This window comes from Drosophila subpulchrella, chromosome 2R (genome assembly GCF_014743375.2).
Source record: "Drosophila subpulchrella strain 33 F10 #4 breed RU33 chromosome 2R, RU_Dsub_v1.1 Primary Assembly, whole genome shotgun sequence".
Lineage (NCBI taxonomy): Eukaryota > Metazoa > Arthropoda > Insecta > Diptera > Drosophilidae > Drosophila > Drosophila subpulchrella.
In genome coordinates this window covers 14,197,691-14,225,666 of record NC_050611.1, presented here as the reverse complement: position 1 = coordinate 14,225,666, position 27,976 = coordinate 14,197,691, and the positions used below count along the sequence as shown (strand labels likewise).

The window sequence follows — 27,976 nt, the reverse complement described above, 5'->3', positions numbered from 1 at the left end:
ATTATGTTTGGCTTGCCGCTCCGATTTGCCGCTGTTGTTCTGTCTGTGTGTTCTTGGGCAAAAGTTTGGCAGCGCAGCTTTATAAATGCTTATTTAGAGGCATATCTGATGAGTTAAGTTTCGGCCCGAGCTCTGTAAACTTCGATTCAGATGTCTGTATCTGAGCTGGTGTTGGCCAACTTTCCCAAAGGCTTTAACGCCAGATTTACAAGATATTTAGCCGAGCAACTGGAGGTTGAATGCATGTGAGGCTGGTAACTGGGTTTCGGTTCAACAACTACGCACTAGATGCGATTTGTTTTCCTCGGATTTTGGCAGAATTAAGTCTCTCTGAAGTTTCCAATTATGCTTAGCAAATATTCCCAAGTTTACTGGCCTTAAAGCCTCTCATTTATCATTTCACTAATTCCATATTTGCTACATTTTATTATTTAAGTGTAACTATTTGTTAAATATTTTATTTCTGTTTAATATTTGTTACTTATAATCACTTAAGCTTAGCATTTTTATTATTTATGTATTATTTGTTTTTAATTTACACGCTTATTTTCCTTTTATTTACTTGCAGCCCTTCTATTACTTTTAGCTGGTAAGTTGATGACCACTCAATTTATTTTCAAACCACCTAATTTATGCGGCCTTTAAGCTAAACAAATATTATTGGTCTTTAAGCCAGGACAACCCAAACAGTTTGCCCATCCGATTGAACGGGCATAAACGCAAGGGGCGGTGGCAACAGCTGCTGCCACGCCCACAACATGAATACAAACACGAACCCACACAGTCGAAGGCATCAAAGCAGCTAAAAAATCAGCTTTTGTAAGGCGAGCTGGCCAAGGGAAAAGTCAAGATTCCGAATGGATAGCAGTAAGCCGGGGAAAAGCAGAGAAAACCCAGGGAAAAAGACAGAAAAAAGCCCAGAAAAAAGCGAAAAGACACCAGGGTAAAAGAAAAAATACCAAAACAACTTTCAGCTGGTCAAAGTCCTTCGCAACGTGTGCGTGTAGTTGACCGAAAAAACTTTCCCTCGAACTTAGCCCGAAGAGACTGAAAATTCCAGTGCAGCAGGAAGCCAGCTGACAGCGCGATGAATGACAAGCAGCGCCAGTTCGGTTCAGTTTGTCAAGAGTTTTCCCTTACTTTCCTCGATTTTTTTCCTTCTCTGGGCAATGGCATTGGCGATTGGCTCTGGAGTCCTGGCCAGAAAGTCCTGGCCGCCGGGAGAGTGGCCCACTAGGCCGTGGAAGTGTTTCGGCGGCGGCTTCAAAGGAAAAAGCGACTGTCGCCAACCCTCCATCTCACTCCATTTTTGTCGTGATTTTCGGCCTCTGTGTTGTCAGGTTTTCTTTGCTCTTTGTTTGGCCCCGGGAAACTGGGCCTGTTTGCCTTTGGCCACACATAAATGCGTGGCCATACTTCATTCATTTCATGGCTTGGCAAGGACATTTATCATCTGCCCCTCGAGTGCGTCACAAAAAGGCAGTGGGCCACGCCGCCCCCTTCTTGTTGATGTTTCTATATTTGTGATGGGTGGTGGATGGTGGGTGGCAAAAAGCAAACACTCATACACAACAAAATTGCGCAAATTTCACCCAAAATATTAAATAGAATTCATTTTGCTTACTCCTCAAGCGTAGAGCCCCTCGACCGCATTTCCCTTGGCTGTTATTCATGGCACTTTTTGCCCTCTTATCGCCCGTGTTATTTTTGTATATGAATTTCTGCGGTTACATTCAATGCCAAGGAGCCAGAAGCCCAAGCAATTGGCGGGGCAAAAAAGTGGAAAATTTTAAGCCTACTTGAAATTTATTTGCACTCATTATGCCTGACAGTTCGCAGATATCAAGGCGGTGTGAAAAGAGCGAGATAAATTCATTTCGGGTCCTGGCGGCGAGCCATTAAAGAGTTTTCAGTCCTTGTTCGGCTTAGTGGCTAAGCCCATCGAACGGGATCGAGTTGGGCTCAGACGGTGAGCTTCCAATGCCATTTTCAATAGAATGAATCCCATGGAGCCAGAAACCCGGCCACGACCCACAGACTCACTAATGAACAAATAAAGCTTAGCGGGCCAGGGAAATAAAAGCCAACCACATTAATAAATCACACCGAGAAAGCGAGAACAGAACACAAATAAAGCAAATGCCTTGCGACAGATGAAGGCAGGCCTCTAGAAATGACAAAACAGTTTTCCTTACGAATCTCCATGTCTGACTTAAGAGATTTCCACGCAAATTCCGCAGCATGCAGAGAAATGGGAAATGGAATGGCATTTGCTGTCTGCCGCACCAGATGAGTTTCCCATGTGCTCCGTGTCGTCGACACTGCCGAGTTATGTCCGCATTCCCCCGTAAAATCAACAAGAAAAATCAGACAACTCCCCGTCCAGTTGGCAAGTTTATTGTCGGCAACTGGCAACTATTATGCCATGCTAATCGGCTTAGACCGACTTCGGACCAGGTCTGTGAGGAAGCCAAGGGCTCAGGCAAACTAGCCCGGCCAGCCGCCGAAGGATGTTGCCATGCCCCTGATTGTTCCTTTGCCACACGCGCTGTAAGCACAGGCAGGGAAAAATATTTAAATTTGGCATTGAAGTTATCTGGTATCTTAGAAAATATCCATCTTGCACGATCGTTTCTTAAGGTTGCGTTCATATCTGTCCGTCCGTTTGTCCGTTTATCTGTCCGTTTGTCCGTCCGTTAGATTCTACGCAAACTGAAATCTTAGTTTTAAAGTTGTCGGGATGAAACTTTTCCAAAACTCTTCTTTCTATTGATCGCAACGGTCCCAATCTTATAAGAATGATCTTAAAAATAATAGAAACATATTCAAGAATGCTTGTTTTTGAACAAATTCTCTTTTACTCTGGGTTAGAGCTCCTTTTTACGACTTCAGAATTTCGAATAACATTTAATCGGCTATATCATAGGAATTATCGGAAAATTCATGAGAAAATAATATTAAGAATATTATATCTCAGTGGTTTTTGATCAAATTTCTTTTACTCGGGGGTATAGTATTATTTTAAGATTTCAGAATATACATTTTTGTATGTATCATATAGCTCTCATAAGAACTATAGGTATATTTATAAACAATTCTTCCGAATGTACGGCTTCTGTAATATACATGAGATTTTAATTGCATGGTATGGCTCAACCTGCAAGGGCATATAAACTTCGGCTTGCCGAAACTAGCTTCCTTCCTCGTTTTCTCAGCCTAATACCAAATCTAATTTTTTCCCTGTGCAAGTACCGAATCAAAAGATGTAACTGCGGCGGATACCTGCGAGCTTGTCTTTGTGTGTGCTTCGTTCCTACCAAATTTGCGGCCTGCCCTCATTTGGCTGACAGCTTAAGACGGCAGCCATCGCAGATGGAACCCCAAATTGTAGCCCTCTCCCTGGTGGCCCAAAAAAAAAATCGCTTTGCCTGTGCGGTTGGTTGTGTTTTGGGTGTGCTTTCGTTAGCATTCCGTGTGGAATTTGATACTTGATTATTTGTTGCTGGCCTCAAGCGTGCATAATATATCAAAGTGGCGTCAACGTCAACTGGAGATGTTTGGCCCGGACCAGTCCCTACTTTGCGATCCCTTCGCCCGACATGTGTAGACATCATGTGTTGGCAGTCGGGCTGGAATCTTGTTTTTAGTTACAGTTTAGTGCTGGCCGCATAATAAATAAATAAACAGTTGACTCAGACTCCCCTGCCCGCCCACCTTTGAGTGGTCCTTCATCCGCCCACGGGTCCTGTCAGCTCCTTCGTGCATGTCCTGTCTCGTTTCGTATGCTAAAGAGCCGCGTGGCCCTCTCTTTAAGGCCTTGCCCCCAAACCCAAATCAGATGCGGCTCATGAAAAATTCCCGAAAAATGCCAAAGTTTTTCATTAATCTTTGGCAGTTGTTGTCGCTGTCGAGGATTTGCATACTTAAGTTGTCGTGACTTTATAAACAGGGGATTTTAAAAGCGCTTTCGGCTCTGGCAAAAAGCAACAGTTGAAGAAGAACTGACCTAAGTTACATAAAAATATTAATATACATATTTTAATACATACCCTTACATACCCATAAACGTAAGCCACTTTATAGCTGAGAAGCACATGGTAAATCCAGTAAAATAACAAAACTAGCAAACAAGACTTTACCAATAAATCTCTTTCAATAAATCTCGTAAAATTGCCTCACCCACACAGATGCTTATACTGCATATTAAACTCAAAAAGTATGCAGAACCTACTGCACATATGTGTTTAAAGAGGGAAAACTTGGTGCGAGAGACACATAACTTCTTATTGATTTCCAACGTAAGCCCTGTGCACTTACACCAGGGATCCAAAGAAATTCCAGACAATTAGTGCTTGAAAATCCCCTTCCTGGTTGCACTAATCATAAAGCTTTAGTCCCACACACACACATATATGCACCGGGATATAGAGAAAGGACAAGAAGGACGAGAGGGACGAAGTAGGCCTTCTGCTGGGGCCGAACCTTAAGGGCTTAAGACTCCAAAGCCACGTGATGCCTTGACAAAGTTCCGCAAATGGCAACTGTAACTTGCAGTTGCACATGTCATGCCTAAAGGACCAAAGCCCTGGGCACACACCATCGCAAGGATGCGATGCACTAGGACATTCATAACAATTTGTCGGCCAAGAATGTAGCCAAAAATCTCGAACGCTCCCCCAATTGTTATACAACATTTAGGGTCATTTGCATACAAAACCTAAATTAAAATTCGACCGGGCTGAATGGAGTCGAGCTGCACATCCTTTGATGTGGCATCAGCAGCAGGAGTCCTTGCAACCGGTCCACCCTGCTCCCCCCTTGGTCCACCCTGGAGTATTTAATTCAGCAATCTGGCCGACAGTTGTTGCACTTTTCTAATTAGAGGAGCCAGGGTGTGCGGGGTGGAAGGACGCCACGCCAGTCATAACAAAAGTTAATTAAACATGTAATTGTTGGCCAGAGCAGCAGGCGAAGATTTGCCAACGAGTGGGTTTGGATTTGTCGGGATCGAATGTGCAAAAACCTTATACCTACCTCGCTACAGGGTATCGCCGAGTTGGGCCTGATTAAATTTCTGGTTTTTGCCCGCCGGCCAAGTGGAAATTTGATTAAGTTGCTGCAAGTGCCGAGTCCCGAGTTCTGAATGGCCATTGTTTTTGCGGTTGGGTATAGTAACGTGAATTAAAACTGCAACTTGGGCTAATGGCTGCGACTAGCGCTGGGCTCCTCGACAGCACAATAAAAATTTTACAATTCAATTTCGCTTTTATTTCCCAGATATTATGCCCTGTAGCTGCCGCTAGTCCACCCACTTCATATGCTCTCTTTATTTTATTGCTTCAAATTGTTTGTTGCCATTTCGCATTTGTGCCGCCCGGCTGCGCAGAAACATTTAACTTTGTGCAACACGACGATGGGGCAAAAAAGCCCGGCAAAAGCGTGCTGGAAAATGAAAACATGGCGTGGCACAGCAACTAAAACCAACTATACTTAAAAAACTGAAACTAAAACAGCGCGGCGACAGCAAAAAAAGTTGTCAACTCTCTTCAGCTGGAGGAGTTGGAGGCGGAGGAGTCCGGGGTGGGCGTGGCACACAACTCCAGTTGCAGTCGAAGTATAGTCAAGTTACGCGTGGAACTCTCTGGGCCACAGGACACGGTAGCCAAGTAGCTCGGCGAACAGGGAAAGGATGTATAACAAGAAAGAACGCTATAGTCGACGGCCTCGACTGTTAGATACCCCTTACTCAGCTAAAAGGAGAGCGAGGGAGATGGAGATATGCATGCAACAAATCGGCTGTTTTCATGATTGCACACCTTATTTGCTTATAACTTTTTAATGAATTGTCCGATTTAAGCAATTTTCGGAATATGGAGTGGTATTGATTATCAGAACAAAAACCCATTTACGCTAAACAGGTTATGGGTGATTGTGGGCGTTAGAGTGAAAAAAACTTGCTTTGCGCAAGAACCTCAAGAATCTGCATGCCAAATCCCAACTTTGTAGCTTTAATAGCTTTCGAGATCGCAGAAGGACGACTCCGCTTGTGATCCTGACCAAGAATATATATATATATATATAGGGTCGAAAGCGCTTCCTTCTACCTGTTACATACTTTTCGACGAATCTAGTATACCCTTTTACTCTACGAGTAACGGGTATAAAAATGGGTTTAAAAAAATAAGGATATAGTACTCCGAACCGGAGAGCAAAGAGTGGAGAACACCAAAAGCACATTTCAGCTTGAACTCCCACTGAGACCCGGGCCAAATGAAATTGCCAACGTGAAAGTGTAGAAAAATGCAGGCAGCGGGAAATGGGATTGAGGATTGGCGGTGGCGTCCTGACGGAGGTCCTGGCGGGAGTTGGCCCAAAGGATCGGGCTAACAACGGACCGCCACTGTCGTGCGTCTACCACCAGTTAAACTCCAAAGTAAACGGACAAAATGTTAAATCAAAGCCAAACAAAAGAGGCGTAACGGGCCAGCAACAAGGTGGCGTTGAAAAGGAGTTTAGACAGGTGGCCAAAGCTCAGGTGGGCCTTCCCGAGGGGCGAGAAGAAAGTTTTGCGAGCACTTTTGACAAGTTGAGTGCGACTTACGGAACCAGCTGGCTTTTGATCATATTTTATCCAATAAATAGATAACGAAAGATATTATAGCTCAGTGAGTTTTATTGATCAGCGAAATGGCTGGAATGTTTATTAAAAAAAATATTTCTCTCCTGTGCTCACATAAAAAATCTTTGAAAATTTCATTGCGCCTGGCTCGAAATGTGTGTCACAAACGGCATGACATTCGCCACATGAATTTTTCATGCAGGCATAAAGGCTTCTGTGGCATTATTAATGCGGCTTCATTATGAAATTGTGCAACAAATAATAAATCGATTAAGCAAATATTTGCCGGCACTAAAAGTGTGTATTTTTACAAATGTAGCGGTTGGATGTTGGATGATGTTTTTTTTGTCTGAGTGGCCTGGTGCCGAAGAGGGGGTTTTGGTCCAGCCATATGCATTTTCTGTGCGTCATCCATTTTAATATTTCAACAAAACCAGAAATGACGCTGTAAAACCGACGCGGTTATATGTCAAATATTCCCCCTCCCATATGCATATGCATGCATATTTCGCATCGGGGACAGAGAGGTCTGGTTGGGTTTTTTAAATTTTGCATGTAAATTTCATTGCATACACATGAACATTTATTTTGCTTTATGCCCCAGAAGAGAAGCGAACTGGGAGCGGCTGCTGTCTGGTGCATTTTAATAAATTTATGATTTTATTTTGAATTTTTTCCCGCTGGCCAGCCCTCCAAATATGTGTCATTCGCCTGACAATTTCCCTTAACCGAAAAAAAGGAGAGACAAATAGATGGGGGGTCAGAAAACACAAAAAAAAAAAAACAAGAAAAAATGGAGAGAGGTCCATAAATAACGAAGCATTTTACTTTGTATTTGCTGGATGAGATTTATAAATGCGTTTTTGTTTGCCGTCGTTGTTTCGCCAAATCGCGTAGAAATTTCATCGCGATGCCCGGGCCACATTTCATTGAACGAAATGAAAAAATAATTGAAATATTTGCCAATCAGCAGAGCGAACATCGGAGCGCAGATAAGGCGACGAGCATTTCCCAGGAATTCCCAATTGCTGTCTGCGGCACGTTAATAAGCTCTTTGTTGACACGCACACAAACAGCCACATTCTCCGCCTGCCCAGGATTCGAGTCCTTCGATTCCACGTGTGTGTGAGTGGGTGTGTGTGGGGGGGGTAGTGTTTGGATGTAAGGACCTCGTGTTATCTGTGCCGACATTGTGCCGGCCCTTTCAGGCTGTCATCTGTGGCATGGGTCCTGGCGGGCTGTCGATTATCGAGTCGAGATTATTAACCTGTCAGTTTAGCGCTTTGTCTTGCCAATGCCAATGCCAATGCCAAGTTGGTCCTTTTGGCCATGCGAAACTTTGACAGCTGCACAGCATTAATGTAAAATGTTTGTTTTATTAGGAACAACAATTTTGCCATTTTTTAGGTACTTACTTTTCTTGATTTAAGATGGGTTGAAGATACGTCGAAACTTGTGAGAGTTAAAAAAACTAAAGGTTAGTGATGTAACGAAAGTTTGAATGCCTAACGGTTAATGAAAAGATCAAATAGATTTTTTCTAGGAAATTATAATTTTTCAGTATTTGTTATATTTATTTTCTTAATTTTTGTTAATATTTTATCTACATAAATAGTTTATAACTGTTTTATTAACCAGAGGTGGTTCAATAAACTGATGGTTAGGCAAATATTGGTTTTTCTGAGAAACAGTAATTTTTTCAAACTTTTTCTTAAGCTTTCCTGGTTTTCTCTTTTAACTCGCTTTTGTAAAAAAACGTGTTGTGAAACCTCGACATAGCCACTAGTGCATTACATACTTAACCGAAAGTTAAGCTAGCCTAACAGGTTAAGTTAAAATCTTAAAGTTATTTTATAGGAAACATTATTATTTGCAGTAATTTTATCTGTATTATCTATTTATTGAATTTGGTTTATTTTATCTATACAGAGTAAGTTCCGTATTGTTATTTTTTAACCAGAGGTTCAATAACCTGATGGTTAGGAGAGCGGTAAGAGAACTATTGAAATGCAAATTAGTTGGGAGTTAGTTCCCAACTATTTTCCTGGTCTCCCTTTTAAATCGCGTTTGTAAAAAGCGTGTTGTAAAACCTCGACATCGCCACTATCATATGACAACTTAACCGAAAGTTTAGCTTACCTAGCAGGTTAAGTAAAAATTGGAAACGTTATTTTGTAGGAAATATTAATTTTGGCTGTATTTTTATCTGTTTTATGTATTTATTAAACTTGGCTCATTTTGTCAATACAGAAATAGATCATAGTTGTTCTTTTTCAATCAAAGGTTCAATAACCTGATGTTTAGGCGAGCGTTAAGGGAATTATTAAAATGAAAATTAGTTTTTCTGAGAAAGAGGAATTTTTGCAAATTTGTTTCGAACTTTTTTTCCTGGTTTCCCTTTTAAATCGCGTTTGTAAAAAGCGTGTTGTGAAACCTCGACATCGCCACTAGCCCATAACAGTAACAGTAACAATGGCCGTAACAACGGCAGCAGTTGCAGCCATAATAGTAACAGTTACAGGGCACAACTTGTACAGGGGCACATTGTACATGGTACATGGTACATTGTAGATTGTTGCCGGGACATGGCGATTGCAATTGCAATTCCCGCACGAGTGCGGCTGCTTTTAAATTTTAATTAACTCAGAGGGCGAGAGCGGCAAAAAGAAATCCGAGGGCCTGCTGCCGCCATGGCAAAGTCGTGCAGAAAAAGTTATTATTTATTTCATGTTATTTCTGAGCTGTTTCAACGCGCCATAAACGACCAGTCCGGCTGAGGCCACTGACTTGGCCAAAAAGCAGGGGGTCTGTATGGTACTGGATGGTACTGGATGGTAGATGGACTGCAACTAGGCTGTGGGCCATTGCCATGTTCATTTATTTATGAGCATTTTACACAGCCAGTGCACACACACACAAGCATACACACAAACACACACACGCTTTGAGAAAACTCGTCTGGAAATTATGTAAATTTTTCAGTTATTTTTCGTAAATTCTTGCTGCCGGACCTGGGATCCGTTTGGTTTAGGTTCCGTCTCGTTGCCCATGTCCAGCATGTCCTGAAGAGTACATCCCCCTTCGCCCTTTCCCCCTTACCATTCCATTTCCCATTGTCGTGGCGGGGGTCAAAAGTTCAACTGCTGTTTCGTAGGTGGCCCTTGTCAACGCAGCTTTTGTGTCTCTGCCTAGAATATATAACCCATTTTTGGCTTTTCACGACAACAGGCCAGCAACGGCAGCAACAACAAATTGTCGTCGTAGTCCTGCGGTCTGATCCCCATGCAAAATGCTGGGCCAACGCCACTGACAAAACCCACATCCTGACCACCCACATTGTTGTTCAGGCAAGCGAATCCCGACAAGAGTTGACTCAAATTGCATTCGGTGTCCGGCCTTCAAAGGCACAGGCCCTACAAAATGCCATTTACATATATGTGCACCACTCGGTGCTCAGCTCAAGTTGGGGGTTTTTTCGGGTATACTTTTTTTTACCATTGCAATAACCATATTTACCTTTGAAATATGAGCCGCCAAAAATGTGTTTGAAAAATGATTGAATGTCTTCGGTTGGTAATTTAAATGGAGGCGGAAACAGATGAGACAGGCATTTAGGAGCGCTCCTGGGAATTAAATCTGTATAATTCCCCCTTTGGGCCGCAATAATTCAGCTCTAACCTTTGGCCAACCCATGTCAAGTCGCTTTATCCATTTAATTTGCCTGACTTATTGTCTGGCAATCAAAAATAAATTTCGTTAAATCGAAATTAGACGCACAAAGGCCATTAATCTTCGCCACCAGACCCGCGTCCATTATCAGTGGCTAAACAGAGAGGCCATGGCCATGGAGTTTGTAAGGAGCTAATCTGCCGACTGCAATCTGCGCACACACATGTGTGGGTATTACCGCACACAAACACACAGCACACACACAACCACACACCCACTCACACCACCACGAATTATTTATTTTAAATTGCAAAATTGTCTGTGGCCAAATCGGCTTTCATATGCTCTCGCCCCCTTGCATTTATGGCCATTGTTTCTAGCCAATTATTTATTTTTTCAGCTAGGCAATAATAACAAAAACACTGCCGTCGTTTATGGCCGTTTATGAGACTTTATTTGTCCTCTTTGGTTTTATAATCTCTGCTTTTTTTGCGGCATTTTTAATTTGATATTTATCAATTTGGGCATCATCTCTTTGTGAACATTCCGTTTGGCTTCCACATAAGTATGCTCGGCTGTCTGGAGTTTTTCAATGCCAATTCCATTAATCTCTTGGCTTTCGACTTGTCTAAGAATGCGTCAAATGTCTCTTAAACCGTCAAGGGGACTTTAATGAAAGTGGGCAACTTTGGTATAGTCTGTTTACGGTTGAGTTTTAAGATGTGGCTGGCACAACAGGTCTTCCACGTTAACCGACAGTTTAAACGGTACTTAAACCTTTTAAAATGCAATACAATTTATTATTTTACCAATAATAGTGCCAATGTAATCTGTAATTGTAGCTGACAGAGTGTGATATTATCTATTCAGGGTCGAGTTTCAAGATGGGGTTGGCACAACAGATCATACAAGTTAACCGAAGGTTTTAACCGTCACTTAAATTTTTTTAAATAAAATGTTCTATTTAATTAAAAATAGTACCAATGTAACCCATGATTGTAGCTGACTAAGTGTGATATTATATATTCAAGGTTGAATTGTAAGATGTGGTTGGCATAACAAGACTTAAAAGTTAACTGTAGCGTTTAACCAGTACTTAAACTTTGGAAAATTAATTTTTGAAGAAAGGTAGCGTAAATATAATCTGTAAACGTAACTGACTAAGTTTAATATTGTCTATTAAAGGTTGAATGCTAAGATTTGATTGGCCTAACATATGTATGTTAAGAGTTAACTGTAGGGTCTAACCGGTACTTAAGCTTTTTGAAATGGAAAGTTCGTGCCAGTGCTACCTGTAATTTCAAAGCAATCTAGCAACAAAACGTACTTAACCAGACGTTAGGTCACATCTTTAAACACAATCAGGGCTTTCGTTCATTGTTTGGCGCTAGTTTCGCCCCCAAATGTCATTCAGATTAAATTTGGCGTGAAAGTAGCATTTTAAAATTGTACAAAATACTTAAGACAGGGCGAGAAAGGGGCTTTTAGGGGCGTGGTTGCTGGTGGGAGTGCGTGTGAGCTCGCGCATAACAACGGCAAAGAGAATGGCAATGGCTCCTGGAGCTTTTGTGGCTGACATTAAAAGCAAAAGGCGCGAGTGAAGCAACAGTGGGGCTCAGGACGTGCCATGTGAGGTCCTTCTGAGGGCCAACAAAAACGAAAACTCCCGCCCACATGGATGTTTATGAGAGCCAGCACGTGACGGGAGGAGGAAAAGGGTCTCAGAGGAGCTTTCCTTTCCGACTTTCCTCTGCACCGCACGCACTTTGCTTCAACAATTGTTTTCGCAAGTCGCCTTTGTCAGAGGCGCTTTTCCCACATGGCGTTTCGGGCTCAAAAGGGGCTCTCAGTTGGCCCCATTTCGTACCTTTAACGTTTGTTTGGCCCAGCGAATCTGTTGTTGCTTGCACTCCTTGCTTGACTTTATTGTCCCCGCCCGGAGATATGGTTAAATCAATGTTGAGGATTTGCCGCTTTTTAGGCGTGCTCTTTCGATTCCCTGGAAAAATACTTACGGACTCAGCCAGGCCTAATTGATGCGCTTTTACCTAATGATCGATTCGTATTACTGAGAAATTCGTTGTAATAACACAAAAATGCTGGCCGTCAAAGAAGATTTATTTCCAATGCTGGCAAAATAAATCCGATCCGATAGCAAAAGATGTTACAGGCGGCGGCACATCAAAGCAGTCGCCTAGTCAACCAACCGGGCGCAGAAAACTGGAATCGTTCCGGCCTGCTCCCTTCAATAATCTGCCGGGTTTTCCCATTTTCCATCTGTTGCTCCCGTTGTCCTGACTGCCAGATGCAAATGTTTTTATTCCCCTTTTCCATTCGGATAGAAAGAAAACCCCAACAAATGTGGGGCTACTTTGTGTCTGATTGTCGGGCTGTCTGGGCGAATGTTTGCGGGTTTATTTGCTCGCTTTGTGGTTTTATTTTTGGCAAAAGAAAAATAAGATGAAAATATTATGTCACGGCAGCTACCTTTTCCGATAACCATATTTACGCCGCATCCCGGGGGCGTGTCGTCGCGTGGCTTGATTCCCTTTCAAAAAGCCGGCCACGCAGACAATGCAAAGTATACTCGTTTATGGCTGATATATAGGGTCATGTTTTGGCCAGCCATCGGCATTATTTATGCCGCCTACCGCCTACGTGCATTGTTTGGTTAATAAGGTAACAAAAAAATGAAGGGAAGCGGAAACTATGGCATAAAGCGGGTATATTTCGGGAATGTTTTTACAGCCAACGTTGGGGCCATATCCCCGTTGATATAGGTCCGCAAATCCTGGGGTAGGGGGTTTGTTGTCCATAGCATTCGCACAAAACGCCTTTTCACACCTAAACGAACCCATACAAACAGGCCACAACAACAGCTGCAATAACAACACCAACAATCCGTGTTGAATATTGGATGCCGGTGGATGGATAAAACAAACAATGAAACAATTTTGTTCGAGTGTAAGGGGGCTAAATCCGCGCATAGATCAATGCATACAACGCAATTTTGAAAGGCAACGGAATTTATCGGTATTGCATCAATTAAAAATCGCCAGCTTTTCGTTCAATCATGCTCAATCATAGGTCGCGAAATGGTGAAATGACTTCTAGCTGATGGCCATAAAAGCGTTGAAAGTCCTTTTTGCTTTCCATTGAAAGCGAAAATGTGGCGCTGTTGAAAAACGCGCATTGCGACACGCATACTAATGAATGCCCCGAACCGGAAGTGCGTGCCTATGGCAGTGTGTGTGTGTGTTTGTGTGTGTGGGTGGCTGAGCACTGACGACATTAGCGCCATTTTGTCGTAATTAATGTGCGCCATATTAGTTGCTATTTGGCCATTTTTCACACACACAAGCACAGGCACTCACAAAACAGTTTTGTGGGGGAAAAGTTTTGCAATTTTAGTTGAAGAATTTCGCACAGCTGCCCGTTTCCTGTGGCGCTGGAGGAAGAAGAAGAGGAAGCCCAGTGTGTGAAAGCCAGCCCCAAAAATAGCTATCTGTGTGTGTGTGTGTGTGCGTTTCCAGGCATCCATCTTTCCACAAAAGGGAAGGCTCACACACATGCTCACAGCGTTTTGAGACGAGTTTTTATTGCCGGCATAATTAGCCGAGTTGGAGCTGGAGGCGCCTGGCCAAAAGTCAAAGGAGCACACCAACGAAATGCCTCCAGACTGTGGTCCACTGGATGGAATTTCGGCCAGAGGTTGCTGTCCTTGAAACATGTATCCAATTCACAATATTAGATTGGAGCAGGGCAGGCACCTACGCGAGTTAAAACGATGATATAAGGTCGTTTCTTTTGAGGGTGTCTCTGAAATCTCCTCCTACCAAACGAGATTTTTTTGGATTTTTAAGACCATACTAGCTGGCCTGCTGACTTTGATTGACAAATTTCAAATCAAATATCCTGATATATCCTATTCTGCAAGCAATTTAATCAAATTCTTTTGAAAATCATATTAAACATTCCTCGGAAGACAATTTTAGATTACAAAATTCAACCAATTTATTATCACCTTGCTTATTAAAATCGTGTTAAAGCAATAGGTGAAAATGAGTTTTGATTTAAGCTAACTAGTTAACCAGGTACACCGAAAGAATTAAATTATCAAACTAACAATTAAAAATATATTGAAATATTTTCCTTAGCAGAACTTACTTCTTAAACTGACTAATATTTTGAATTTTTACACATCGTTCCAAATTATGTACTTGAGTACACAAGCTTCAAATGTATTAAATCAACAATATTTGATTGGATTTCGAATTTCGCTAGGTATGCCGTGTTGAATAAATAATTTAAGTCTAACACCACTTAAAGAAAAATTCAAAGGTGAGTTAAATAGAGTTGCTACATTTATCCCACCCATAATAACGAGTTTATAGACCCCCTCGTAGGACCCTCTCGTCCAGTTTGTTTATCACTCGCTGCCTTTCACAAGGTTAGTTAGCCGGTTAGTCGCCCGATGGAGCTCCCTTTGCTAATTCCTCCCTTCTCCGGTTGCGTATATCTAAATGATTTGCTGCTAATACGTCTGTTTATGTTTTATGTTGATGTTGCCGGCTCTGCGGCTGTTTCGGCGAGCACGGGCCCATCCTATTTGACTTTATGCAATATTTATTTGCGGCGCACACAGACACACATCACTCACACTAGTGCCGCAGTGTTTATGTTTGAGCAAACACATAAGCAGCAGAGCGAGCAATACCAACATGGGTCACATGTGCGTGGTGCGCATTTAATTTCTATGGCCGGAAGTTGACTAGACAGTTGACTGCCTCTTGTGTCTGCCACATCTATATGTATATCTACACGTACATGTGTGTGGGTGCACACGTATGTGGCATGATATTTGTGTAAGCTGCTTTTTTGTGCCATTTTTCCATCGCTGAGCTGTGCTTTGGCCTCGATTCTGTTGTTCAGTTCATCAATATTTACCCAACGGCTTTTGGGGGTCGCTGGGAAAGACAAGGGGCGAGCTCAGCTAATTGCCACCGAACTTGTATTGGATTTGCAATTTAAGCTTTAACCGCTCTTGAAAAAACACTATCGCACTATCGATTCCCACTCTTTTTCTTTTGCCCAATTTATGGCCACATTTATTGCCATTACTGAAATATGCTGCATCAAAAAATTGGTGACTTTCCCCCGCTTTGCGCCCATAAATCAACGGGCCAAAAGGGAAAACTACTTAAAGCGCCATTACAACAAATTTAAAGCAATTTGAAACTTAGGCCAGCCGCACACGCCCCCGCCCTCCCCGCATCCTTCCCTCCATCATTTGGTTTCGAAAGTTGTGCCAAATAAAAAGGCCAGCTCAGAGTGGAGAAATCCGAAAAAGCGGGGACTGGCAAAAGGAAAACAAATGTTTTGGACACTTTATTATGCGCATTATTCACTGCTACAATGTTTTATCCTTTTTTTTTTTTTGGTTTTTTGGAAACAGGACTGTTGCTCCCGTTGCGCCGGCGATTTCTAGTCCATTAACTTGACCCAAAGGTCCACTCAACGGGAAGCGCTTTAAGAAATCATTCCGTATAAATGTCAAATGGGGGCCCAGCAGGGCAAACTCGGGCCCACTTGAAGTGGTTGGGACAGCATTAGCAAAGTATTATGATGTGCTAAGGCCGGATCCTTTTGTACCAAGTCATTTGTGCAGCTGAAGGGCTTTGGGGTCGGGAAATGCAGGCGTAACCCCGTTTCCAGCTGAACGAATCACCGAGGCCTATCATGTGTAAAATTAGCTTATTCCGTTGGATAACCATATATATACAACCTTAGCTCCTCAGCAAGCTACTTTCACCAAGGCGACTCACTTTGGTCCCAGCCGCTGGGCCCAGGAATAGATTGCTTCACGATCCGGCTGTGTTGCATAATTCTCGGTGCGCTTAATGCAATTTTTATGTTGCCTGTGCATTAAGTCATAGTCAGGATCCCTTGGAGGACACACATTTCTTTTGCCTGTTGGCGCATTAAATTTATATGGGAATTGCTCTGCCTGCCATATGGGACACCGGAAAAAATGTGTGGAAAAAAGGGAAAACGAAGACCCCACAGGCTTTAGACCTTACCTCGACCGCAGCTCCTACCCATTTTGACTTGCTGCCAAGCATAAATTTTACAAAACTCAACAAATAACCCTGGGGCGGCATGGATAAGTAAGGGGTGGAGAAAGGGGGGACTATGGCAAGGAGCCGGAAGCGAGTGGTGGGTATCCTGGACATTGCCAGGTTTTTTTCCCGATGCCATCTACATGCCTTTGCTAAATTTATTTTGTGGGCGTGCAGTTTTCAATTTGGCAACTGCCTCTCGACCCAAAAGTATACGCCGAATGCCAGCCAAAGGCGTGTGTTCAGCAAAATCAATAAAAACACATTTAAAACCGCACCAGGACACTAACATGGGTCCTGCTGGATGCTTTTTGTGCCTAGTCAGCGGTTGAGTCCGGCACAATGCTAATTCAGAGCGCGGCAAATCAACATGGTATCCAAAAGGGTATTTCCCCTTGATGTAGAGCGATGCCCAGGAACAAATTACTGCCAGCTGGCGAATGTTGGTTCCAGCAGGCCCATACACCAGGCTTTTCCCACCACTCCGCCGGGCTGTTTGTCTAACCCGATTGCATTAGGCTTTCCATCTGCCCAGCACATCGCTTTCCTTCCCTTTGCTTCGCCGAACAACATGGCGTATACGCATTGTCGCGACTTGAGTGGGTGCGGCATATGCACTTTACTTTCGCCCCGGATCGCCCACTTTCGATTTACGTGCCTCGCTTTAAAAGTTGTTTGACCCATTTAGGGACTTGGCATTTTAAATGCACTCTATTTGTGCGGGGTTTTAGGGCAACTCCGGAGTACACAAATAATAAAAGTATTCTGCATTTTATATGCGCTGTTGGTATTTATGTTTGCAATTTAAATGTGTCTCCTTTTTTACCTTTTAGCCCACCTGCAGCTGGCTCTTCATTTGTGCCCATTGACATACTAAAGTGTTCCTTGTTCTTCGACGGAGAACTCTCACTCTCACTCCCACCATATCGGGCATAAATACTTTCGTTTGTCTCCGCCGGATGCGGATGCGGATGTGGATGCGGATGCAAATGCGGATGTGTTGCATAGTTTCGAGTGCCATTCAATGGAGTATGCCGAAGCACTTCACTTATTTATGCATTCGTGCGCACTTTTTCCCTGCCGCCTCTGACGTTGTAGTGCATTTTAATTTCGTTTGCATATGACAGGTAGTGCTCGGCGGTGGCCATGCCAGCGCATCCAAAGCCCCTGGAATGCGGCAAGAGACTTTCATTCATTTGCCTGACGCTGCTTAAATATGCAGGAAACCCGGCTCTGGGTCCTGAGCCCATGCCCACTGCACCCACTTTCCCCATGTTGGCTGTATACAAAATTCATCGAATTCATAAAATGCATTTATGAAGAGCGCTCTCGATTCTGTCTGACTGTCTGTTTGTCTGGCGTGGCGAAAATTCAGGAGATGCCAGAAACAAATTCGAGTGGATACATTAAGGCCTTGCCGATTTTGTGTAAGCGCTCGAGATGTTTTCCGCAGCCAGCTCTGCCACAGCAAACATTCAACGTCTGCCGGTGACGGAGATCGCAAACGGTGCCAGCTGCAGAAATCATACCTTTGCGAATTTCCAACTCGCACAATCGAAAAGTGTGGCGTCAGGGCAGTTCATTCGGCCTTTGATTTATTTTCAGCATATATACAAGTTAAATATGGATTAATAATAATTGAGTGCGAATACTCAATTACAGAGGAGAAACGAAAGAGAAAGTTGACTTATAACATGAAGGGGATATCGATACTGCTAATTTATGTAAAGTGCTTAAATACATTTAAAGATGTATGTTAAATTGTTTTACTTAAGTGCAAACAAAAGAATTTCTCAGAGTTTCTCTTAAAATACTACTTTACAAAAAAATTGACACCTATGAATTCACCAAATTTAAGACCCACAGTTAACAAAGCAATTTTAATACTAATATAATACGTTTGGTATTTTGTTATGCGCACTTTTACAACACTTCTCGGGGGCTTAATTCATTTAAGATTGAATTAAAATTCTGTTACTTAAATGCAAACGATAGACTTTCTTAGAGTTCATCTTAAAATACTACTTTACAAAATAGTTGACACCTATGAGTTAAACAAATTTAAAACTTACTGTTAACAATGCATTTTTAATAGGTTGATATTAAGTTTGGTATTTTGCTATGAGCACTTTTACAACACTTCTCAAGGGCTTTTTATATTTGAAGATGTATTTTAAGTTCTGTTAATTAAGTTTAAACTCTATTGATTCTTAGAGTTTCTCTTAAAATACTAGATTTCAACAAAATTGATACCTTCAAAACAAACCTGACAAAAGTTGTAAACTTACTGTAAATAAATCAATTTCAAAAGTCTGGTATTCTGTTATACCCACTTTTACAACACTTCTGAAGCCTGGCAATAATATCGTCATGACTCCTCTGAATACACATTAAATATAAAGGTTCGAGAGCATTGAAATGTAAGCACCATGACTTTTATAACCTTTTCACAATCTAAGAACCCATCTGGTCAATTATCCATATCGGGAGCCCCTTGTTAGACCCAATAAAAATGATACAAATTAATGAAACATAAGTCAAGAGTAGCGACGAGCAGACATAAAATGCCAATCAAAAGCCTATCTGCGGAACGGAACCAGACATTCGGGCAGTCCAAAAATGTTTGCGGCCCCTGGATGCTTGTAGGACCCCTTCCCAACACTGGCCAGCTGAAACAACCCCACTTCAAAAGGCGTCGCAACGTTGCACAGTCAATTTGCGTTCGAGATTTATAACATTCACAATGCGCCGTTCTATGGAAACAGTTGACTCGGCACCCGTCAACCCCCCAATTGTACCGCCGCCACCCATTTTCCGGGAGGGGGAGGGCCGTCCGTGTCCTTGAAGCGGCCCTTTAGCCCATCGAATCATCAACTGGGCCGCTGGTCTCGCTTTGCCATAAATATTTTTTGCTCGATCAAGTGTACTAATTTAATGTGTTGCCATGGCTATATATGCTGTATACCAAAATTTGTGTGTGGGTATGCAAGCGAATCGATGAGTCCTCAAGCCCCCCCCCTCACACCCAACCTCCATGGCGATATCAACGCTGGCAGGACATTCAAAACAAGATTTATGACAGGCGTGCGCTAACTGGAAGATGGGAAGTAGAAGTAGACTGGCTCTTTGGGGGTCTGGGGGTTGAGGAATCCCGGGCCGACAGGCAACAATAAAATGAAATCAACGTTACGAAACAAGAGAAATGACAACGTTGCTAAATGGGCTTATCTGAGGAGCTAGCGGGTTGGAAGGAGACGGCTCCTCGGACCGTGCAAACTTTTTCGATTGTCTGGCGAGCACGACTTGGAGAATTTTTCGGTTGAAAATTTGATTAATGTTGTGCTCCCCTGACTGACGGCTATTAACAAAGAAGGGATATCCAGGGACAGGGGCCAAAGATCATGGGGCTTGAGCGGTTGGGCAGTGTGTGTGTAGCAGGTCACGATTTGCCGGCTGAGATTTATCTTTCGGGATCCTATTAAATTTCGAGGAGAGCAACAAGCCATCGGGGTCACTTAAAAGTCGATGATGAGTGTTTGCGGCGTAACTGCGAGTAAATGGATTACACAAGGGAAAAAGGCAAAAGAATTGTTCTAGAAAAGTCCTTGCTTATTTTTGCAAGTGCAACTTATAAATACAAAATTCATGGCATTTATTCCAAATCTTTGTTATTCACTTAAATGATTTGCTTAAAGCGGCTTGGGATTACTTAGGTCTAGACTGCATTTAATATATTTGGTAAAACTTTACTGGCTTAGGATCTGCATACCTTCTACATTTTAAGACTTAGATTGTGTATCTCACTGTCGCATATTTATTACCACTATGCCAGGTACCAGCTTATACTATTTCACCTTTCATCGCTTTGCGTGCGTTAAATTAAGCCTTCTTGAGGCATCCTTTTCTTTGTAGGATGTCATTATGCAACATCCTTGTGTAGGGGGGGGGGGGGGGGGGGGGGCAGGTGCAGTTCAAAGCAATTTCAACGCTGGAACAAAAACCCGATCCTCTGCCAGCTCTTTTCCCGTGTTAATTATGTGTCCTGTGCAAGTTTCGCCGAGCATTTGTCTTTATTATGGGCTGGTCTGAACCTGAGCGAAAGCCTGGGCCTCGCAGTACCCACCTGGCAGCAAGGACATCTGTCGCAGCTCCTTGCCTGCTCCTTGCCGAGCCTGTCGCCTTTATTATCATTGTTATGCCCTGATGCCGCTGCCGCTGTTGCCTTTGTTTTTCCGCACTGACATTCGGGTCGGCACAATGGCTCGGGGAATACGGGGCACGGAATGCCGGCAGCAGGAGCATAAGCTCGGTAAGCTCAGTGGAATGGAGAGCCAACAATACATCATGTATGCAAAATGATGTATGCATGTAAATGACGACGATGCCGACGACGACGACGACGACGACGACGACGACGCACAAGTGTTGCGAATTAGGCCAAGGAGAAGCATTAATAAACGCATTTAGTGGGCGCTGGCTGGCGTACGCGTCGTATGCGCAATGCCAAAGAAAAGGCAACACGGTCGTAAGGAGTGGGCTTAGATAATCGCAGGCGCACGAAAGAACCAGAACGGCAACGAGAATAAGTACAAGAACAAGAACCACATGATGATGATGATGATATAGACGACACATGCAGGCTTATAATTTGCACGTGGCACTTTCCCCAGCCCCCTGCTTTAGTTTCAACCCCTCGGTGTGTTCTTATTGTGTCACTGAGCTTGACATACTTTCCACTTAGGCAGCCCCCACTTTTATTTTCCCCCTGCAGGTTTATCATTTGCAGCCTTAGTTATGCATAGTGTTCGCACACACAAGCCTACACACATCAGCATTGTCGCTCCTCAAGTTGCTTGCTCAGTTTTCTCCAGCGACTCGAGCCCGGAATCTTGCTGAGGCGACATTAGTCCTAATATGTCAGGCTGTTACTTTTACCCGCCTAGTTTTAAGTCTGCTATCTCGGAGGAAAGCAGTGAAAGGCGGAGAAAGTGGAAAAGTCGGGCGCTGCGGTCTCATGTGTTTGCCTTTGCCCACATTTCACTGCATATCTTAGGGCGCACTGCAAGTGTGGTATGTAGTTCATTGCTGCCAGGCGGCATCTTCTTCCCGCCACACAAACCCATTATAATTAAGGCCTTCTTCCCCTCATTCAGCCACGCATAATTAACGTATAAATTACTTATAGTGTGACGTTAATAATCCGGGCGTTAATAGATTTTTCCTCTGTTTTTCCGGCCCATTTCCATTTGTTTATTCTGGCTAACGCACACACAGCCGGCCAGCTGTGGCTAAAACGGAACTGCCCCCTCCATAGAACATGGCCTAAATTATCGATAATCAATGATTTTGGTCTTTTATTGTGTTTTCCCACTCACTTTGTTTGTCTGGCCGTGTGGTAAAATAATTGTTTATCGAAATAATGGTAGCATTAATTTGCGCTTTATTGCATTTGGCTTTTTGTTTATACTGGTACCTGGTACTATGTTCTATACGATTCGACCCAAAACTCTACTCGAGTGGAGGGATAATTAAATATTCAAGGACCCCAAGAGGCAGTTCGGTACCCTTTCAAGCTCTTTATTAAAACCCAGCTTCCACACACACGCATGCCAACTCATTAAAAATCCTCACTCAAAAGTCGTGTTGCTGCCCTGTCAAACATTTTGTAAGCAATTTAAGTGCAAAATCATGCGACAAACTATAAACCAACAAGCCGCAGACCCACCTCCGCCCCCAAAAACTCCATGGAGGGGGCGTGTCCGACAACTAATGAGACACACAATGGGTGAGTTCTTGCCTCTCTGTCTATCTCTGAGCCGTAAGGCATTTGGAAAGCAAACAAATAGACATTAAAAATGGCAAAACCAACAGCAATAATCAGTTGAGGGTCTGGCATTCTGGCGTTTCTCCCCCTTTCCTGGGTATTATCACTATTTCTGAACCGAACTGAACTGAAACCCCCGACAAATGGCACAAAACTGTAGAGGTTGACGTTTAATTTGCCACTTTTATTAACAGCGCTCATATTAGGGACTCATTTATCAGGTCTGCTGTCGTGGCATTGTTGTTGTTATTCTTGTTGGGTCGAACAAAAAACGAAATGAAGAACTTTTGGGGGGATGCTGGGGACTTAACCCCCCCACCCACAGACATGACACAGTGTAACAGTTGTGGGAATTATTTAATTTAGACACTGCGCCCAGACCTTCTGCAATGCTCTTGGAAATAGGACGTGGAACGGCACAGTGGTATGAATCGTGTAAATAGTAGATAAAATTAAAGAACTTCTTTAGCTTAAATTAGGAAACTCAAACACCTAAATTTTAAAGGCATACCAACACTCCAGTTCTGATATCCGAAGTGCGCTAGTCAGTTAGTTTTAAAAGTGTTTACATCACTCCTGTTTTCTGACAACCAATCGAAATGCCAAGTTGTATGTACTTCTGTTACAACCATTGTACAAGGACTCCCCGAACTGGGAGCTCCCATTTAACTGGCAAGTTGTTTTTGCACTCTCATGATGCCACTGCTGCAGACAAGGACTCGCAGGAGGACCTCCAGCAGGAGCAGGACCAGGAAGAGGAATACAGGAACAGGCTCTGGCCCAGACCGACTCCTAAGCCATTGCTTTGAGCCGGCCCGAGCCGGGCCAAATTAATGACAATGACTCTGGGCGCTGTGCCATTGGAATGGGAAAAGGGGATGTCGGCGTCCATGTATCCACTGATTGTTCGGGGGGTTGGGTTGCCGCCTCCCCCCACCCCCCTGAGTTTTGCTACTTTTTCAGTGTTTTGTCTGCATTTGCACTGACACATGACAGAGCGTTTCATTTGTTGTGCGGCACACTGGCGTTGGATAAGCGAACAGTGGACCATGACACGAAGGAAGTGGGCTCTGATGTCTGGTAGGGATTAAAGAGAAAGCCGAGGGTTCAAGGGGGCAGTTATGAAGTGTCAGCCCCACCTATTTCATGGTAAATTAATTGAGAGGGAAGTGGGTTGCTGGTCCAGTCACTTAGCTACTTATTAACCCAACCAACCATCGGGCGTTTTGGCCAAGACACGCGAGCAGCTTAAACGCGGTTAACGCTTCACTTAGGCGTAGTGGACTCCATTCGCCGGCCACCAAGGTAATTGGCTATCCGCTCACGTTCTGATACCGTATCCACGGACGCACATTCATCATCGCCGGGTGGATACGGATACGGAGTGGGTGGTTTGCTAATTTTCTGACTGGCCTTGCATAAATGGTTAGTGGTCGACGGTGGTGCAGCGAGCCGCTAATGCCAATGTGCATGCCAATTGGCTGTGGCTGCTGCTAATCAGCATTAAGCTGCGGCCCATGTCGAACACGACTGACAATGGGCCAAGTTGTAAGCCATTGGCATGTGCCTTATGTGAATTAAATTTCGAAATTAAAAACACCCAACTGCAGAGGCAAAAGTGTGCCATCGAATCGGTTCATTGGCCAAATATTTGCTGCCTGCCAACAGACGCATCATCAAAATGTTTTTCTTCCCATATTTATGGCTGTGCAATGTAACAAACACATCATAAATGGGGCACAACACATACTTAATGAAATATTTATATGCCTGCCGTGCCTGTGTGTGTGTGCAGCGAGCACATATTTGCCATACATTACGCACACATTACGGTCTTCTGTATTTGTGTTTATTTTACTCAGAGCAGCAGGGATATGAAATTTTTTTGTGTCCCTCGTTGGGCGCCAAATAAAGGGAAACAAAAGATTCTGGGGGATAAAAAACGCACAGCATACTTTGCTGCACACTTTGAGGCCAGAGGCTACGGCTCTCCACGGTTTCATATTTTTTAATATATTAGCTAGGCAAATATCATATTATATTATATATAGAGGGCAAGATGTATGCGCAGCGACTGCCTTTAAATGGGCATGTAAATTTTATTTGTTTTTTACGAGCGCATAAATCAAAGAAAATTGTTTTTTACAAAAAATATGTGCGTTGCCCCTTTCAATGGCCGGACATTTTATGTTTAATGCGGTCGGCGACCCTTTTCTGCAGGCATTTTGACTGAAAGGAGAAGCTCAAATCCCAAACAAGCTGTTCTGAATCTGTTCAGCTGCCCAGCTCTGTATGCATTGAATCCACCTACGATCAAGTGCAGTCGATGGAAATCCAATCAATAGTCGATTATAAAGTAAACGCCTCCAGGCAATTCCCATTGGAGACCCTACGCATCTGAGTGTGCTCATTTTTCTTTTTCATTTTTTGTTTTTCCAAAATTGATTTCATTAATTTCTAATGCTATCTGAAAAAATATATAAAAAAACAACAGCCGCGGGACGTTTGTACAATGAGAATGGGAGAGATTCAGTAATACATCAATGGAAACAGAAAGAGGAAAATATGTACTTTTTTTACAAAAGAACGTGGGCAAGGAAGGGCATATTCAACAATTATAAGAAAATCATTAAAAGCCAAAATAAAATAAAAAAGTAAATCAGACTTGAAGAACTAAATTTTGGTAATAACAAATCGTGTATACTCTTCTATGATTATTGCTGTGAGTTTTCCTAGGAAATTGTTAGAATATTTTTAGACGTTAGGTAATTATTTCAACATGTCTTAAACCTAAATAAAGTTAATTATAATAAAAACTATATTCAAAAATTATGGAAATTCCGTTCCACCTTCATAACTTCCTTCATGAAAGAAAATGCCGAAAAGTACAAAGTAAAAACGGGATAAGTAAAATTAAATAAGATACCCTTGCTGAACATTTCATTTGTGAATTCCGTGTGCAGCAATTAAGGAAAAGCTCGTTTGGGGTTTTCTGAATATTCGTTGCTTCTGCCATTTCGCCTCTTTTATAAGAAAATTAATTTAGCTTTCTTTTTCATAGGGATACTAAAAATCCTTGAAGGCAATTTCCATTTGTTCTCTGCAACGTTTTCATTATATAATTATTTCCACATGCTCACGTCTGCACATCGAATAACTTTTTTTTATCAGATTCACCTTTTTTTTGAGGGCCAAAGAAAGAAAACTAAAACTAAACCTTGGCTAAGCATTTGTCGAGTCAGCAACGCATTACCCGATCCCACTTTCAGATAAAAGTAAAAGCAGCGACACGTAAACGGTCATGGCTTTACTTACACGCATACATACACACGGGAAAAGCACCCGGAAAACTCACACAGATTCGCACACAATCACTCTAATACACGCAACGTGTTGGCACCCCTTTCTTATGCAACAATTTTCGAACGTTAGCTGAAATCACAGACGCTCAGAGTCTCAAACTCGCAGACTTTCAGACGGGCACAAAGAGCCGGCATAATGGCCCATGGCCCCCCGGCGGATAGAATGGGCTCAGGGAAGGTACGAGCCCGCATAAAAGGCTCTCCAAATGCAGGCGGCCCTTTTAAGTATCTATAAAATGAAAATGTTTATAGAAAAAGTGCTCAAGTGACTTGATTTGTGCATTAAAGATATGTGTATAGGTTCCACCACCTGACACCGAGCATTTCCTCAGCCATAAAATGCAAGAGATATCGCTAAGCCCGGTGCCACGTGCTTGTATCTCGCAGATACTTATGGTCTGTGGCAGGCATAATGCGAATGCGAAAAGGGTAGACCAGCACACACACACAAAGGCCACTAAAATTGGGCCGTTAAGAATCTTTTAAGGGGCATCGGGACAGGAAGTGAAAGTTTCCCGTAGTCAGTCAGTCTGTTACCCAGCCATTTACTGCATTTTTATGTGGCCAGGGGGCGGAAAGGGCAGGCGTATGTAGATTGGCCCTGTCCATTGATGGGTTATGTAAGAGCCTGTTGTGCGGCCAAGTTCCGTTCGAAATACTTATGAGGGGGATGTAAAATAAGGGATAACGCTCTTAAAGTCAGGGCGGTCCTTTAAACAAAAATATGAAGTGAATAACAGTCGTTTTATTCATGTTCGGTATGGTAAAATGTTATGGGTAACCTAAAACATATTCTTTTTTATAGATGTATTAAAAGTTTTACCATAAATATTACAGCTTTACAAGTCTGTCTATTTGATATACTGAATTTGGGGACCAGCTTTTGGTATTTTAGATAAAGACAAATAAAAACTCACCGATCTTTGTTCCGTTTTTCGTTCCTTACTTCCATAATCCCAATGCTTTCCACTCGTGTTAATGGGATAAAAATTAAATGTAATATAAAATTCATTTGGCGAAATCAAGGGGACCGAAACAAAACGATTGCTTGTTACACTTCTCGGACTGGCCGAGCACTTTCAATAATTGCCACTTTGGCGCACATTAAAGTCAACTTATGCCGAGAATTGACTGCTGCAACAGCCGAGGCCTATCCCCCGTCTCTTTCTGATGGCCTCGCCCTGTCTCTTTCACTCGACATGGCCTTCTCCCACCTAGATCGCATAATCATTATCGTTACAGTTTATTGCACATTAAAAGTGCGCCGCCGCCTCCGTCGCCCTTTTGCCTTTGCCACTTTCTCTGGGCCAAACACTTGGCATTACATAAAGCAAATGGCCATAAAACGGCACAGGGAACTGGGAACAGGGAACATGGCCAAAAGGAAAACGGACAACTTAAAGGAGCAACACAGGCAGAATTGACCGACTCGTAATTGTCACCCTCAGCGCCTTTTGTGGAAATTTACACATGAATAGTTGCCGGACCTCCTGCCAGTTGGGGAATTTAATTTAATTGTGACTGAAATTTGCTTCCATCTTGAGCACTCTGTTTCTCTCCACCGATTCGCTTCAATTGTGTTTCAAAATTTTCATTTGATTTTTATTTTTATTTCTATTTAATTTTTAAGTACTGCCCCAAACGGTGCAATTAACGGTCCTCGAAATGATTTGCAGTTAGCTTAAGTTACGAGCAGGCGAAACCCTTTGCCATCTTACCAAATCCAATAAAACGGGTTCAGAGCTGTCACGCTTATTTTATTTGATAGCCCATGATTTTAGCAAATTATGCAAATGTTTGCACTTATTTGAAACAACATTTTTGTTACTCATATTGAGTCGCACTCGTTCGCCTCGGTCTCTGGCAAATATTGACAAGAGTTTTATTTAAATTTGGCTGCCAATTTCTTGGCAGGAGTTTCCGGCAATGTCACTGCGCTGCCCCTCCCACTCCGCCCACACCCCACCCCCCCCCCCCCCCCCCCCCAATCCGCCAGCTGCCACGTTCTGCGCATATTTTTGCCAAATCAGCAAATGTTGCCGTTGTCAACTGAGTTTGCCCCTGCCATGTCTCGATTCTCAGATTTCATTTTTTTGTCCGCCGACTTCTCTTCCGTCGTCAGTGGAGCCGAGCGGAGCAAATGCCACTAATATGAAAGCAAATTTGCATAATAATTTTTGCCAGATTCTTTTGCCAGCTAGCTGCCATCATATTTAAGTTGGAATTCCTTTGGTTTGGCATTTAAACATTTTGATCTCTTCTGTCCTTCTGCTTTTTGCCCAAAGTCGCTCTTTAATGTGGAAAAATGTTGGTTTGTTTATTTATGGTGCGGTTAAACTGCTTTGCCACCTGCTTATTAAATTAATTGAATTTAATGGTTTTA

General features: G+C 42.9%; 1 protein-coding gene across 9 annotated transcripts in view; it reads left to right on the top strand.

Annotated features, from left to right (window-relative positions):
- Positions 1-27,976, top strand: part of LOC119550586 (nephrin) — a 62,394-nt gene that overhangs the window by 9,139 nt on the left and 25,279 nt on the right. For 6 of the 9 annotated variants that reach the window (XM_037859389.1, XM_037859383.1, XM_037859382.1 and 3 more), the window contains exon 3: positions 569-589. The exons of the other annotated variants lie outside the window; for them this stretch is intronic. In XM_037859389.1, the coding sequence (XP_037715317.1) occupies positions 569-589 (21 nt within the window). The remainder of the gene's footprint in view (positions 1-568; positions 590-27,976) is intronic. 9 annotated transcript variants of the gene reach the window in all.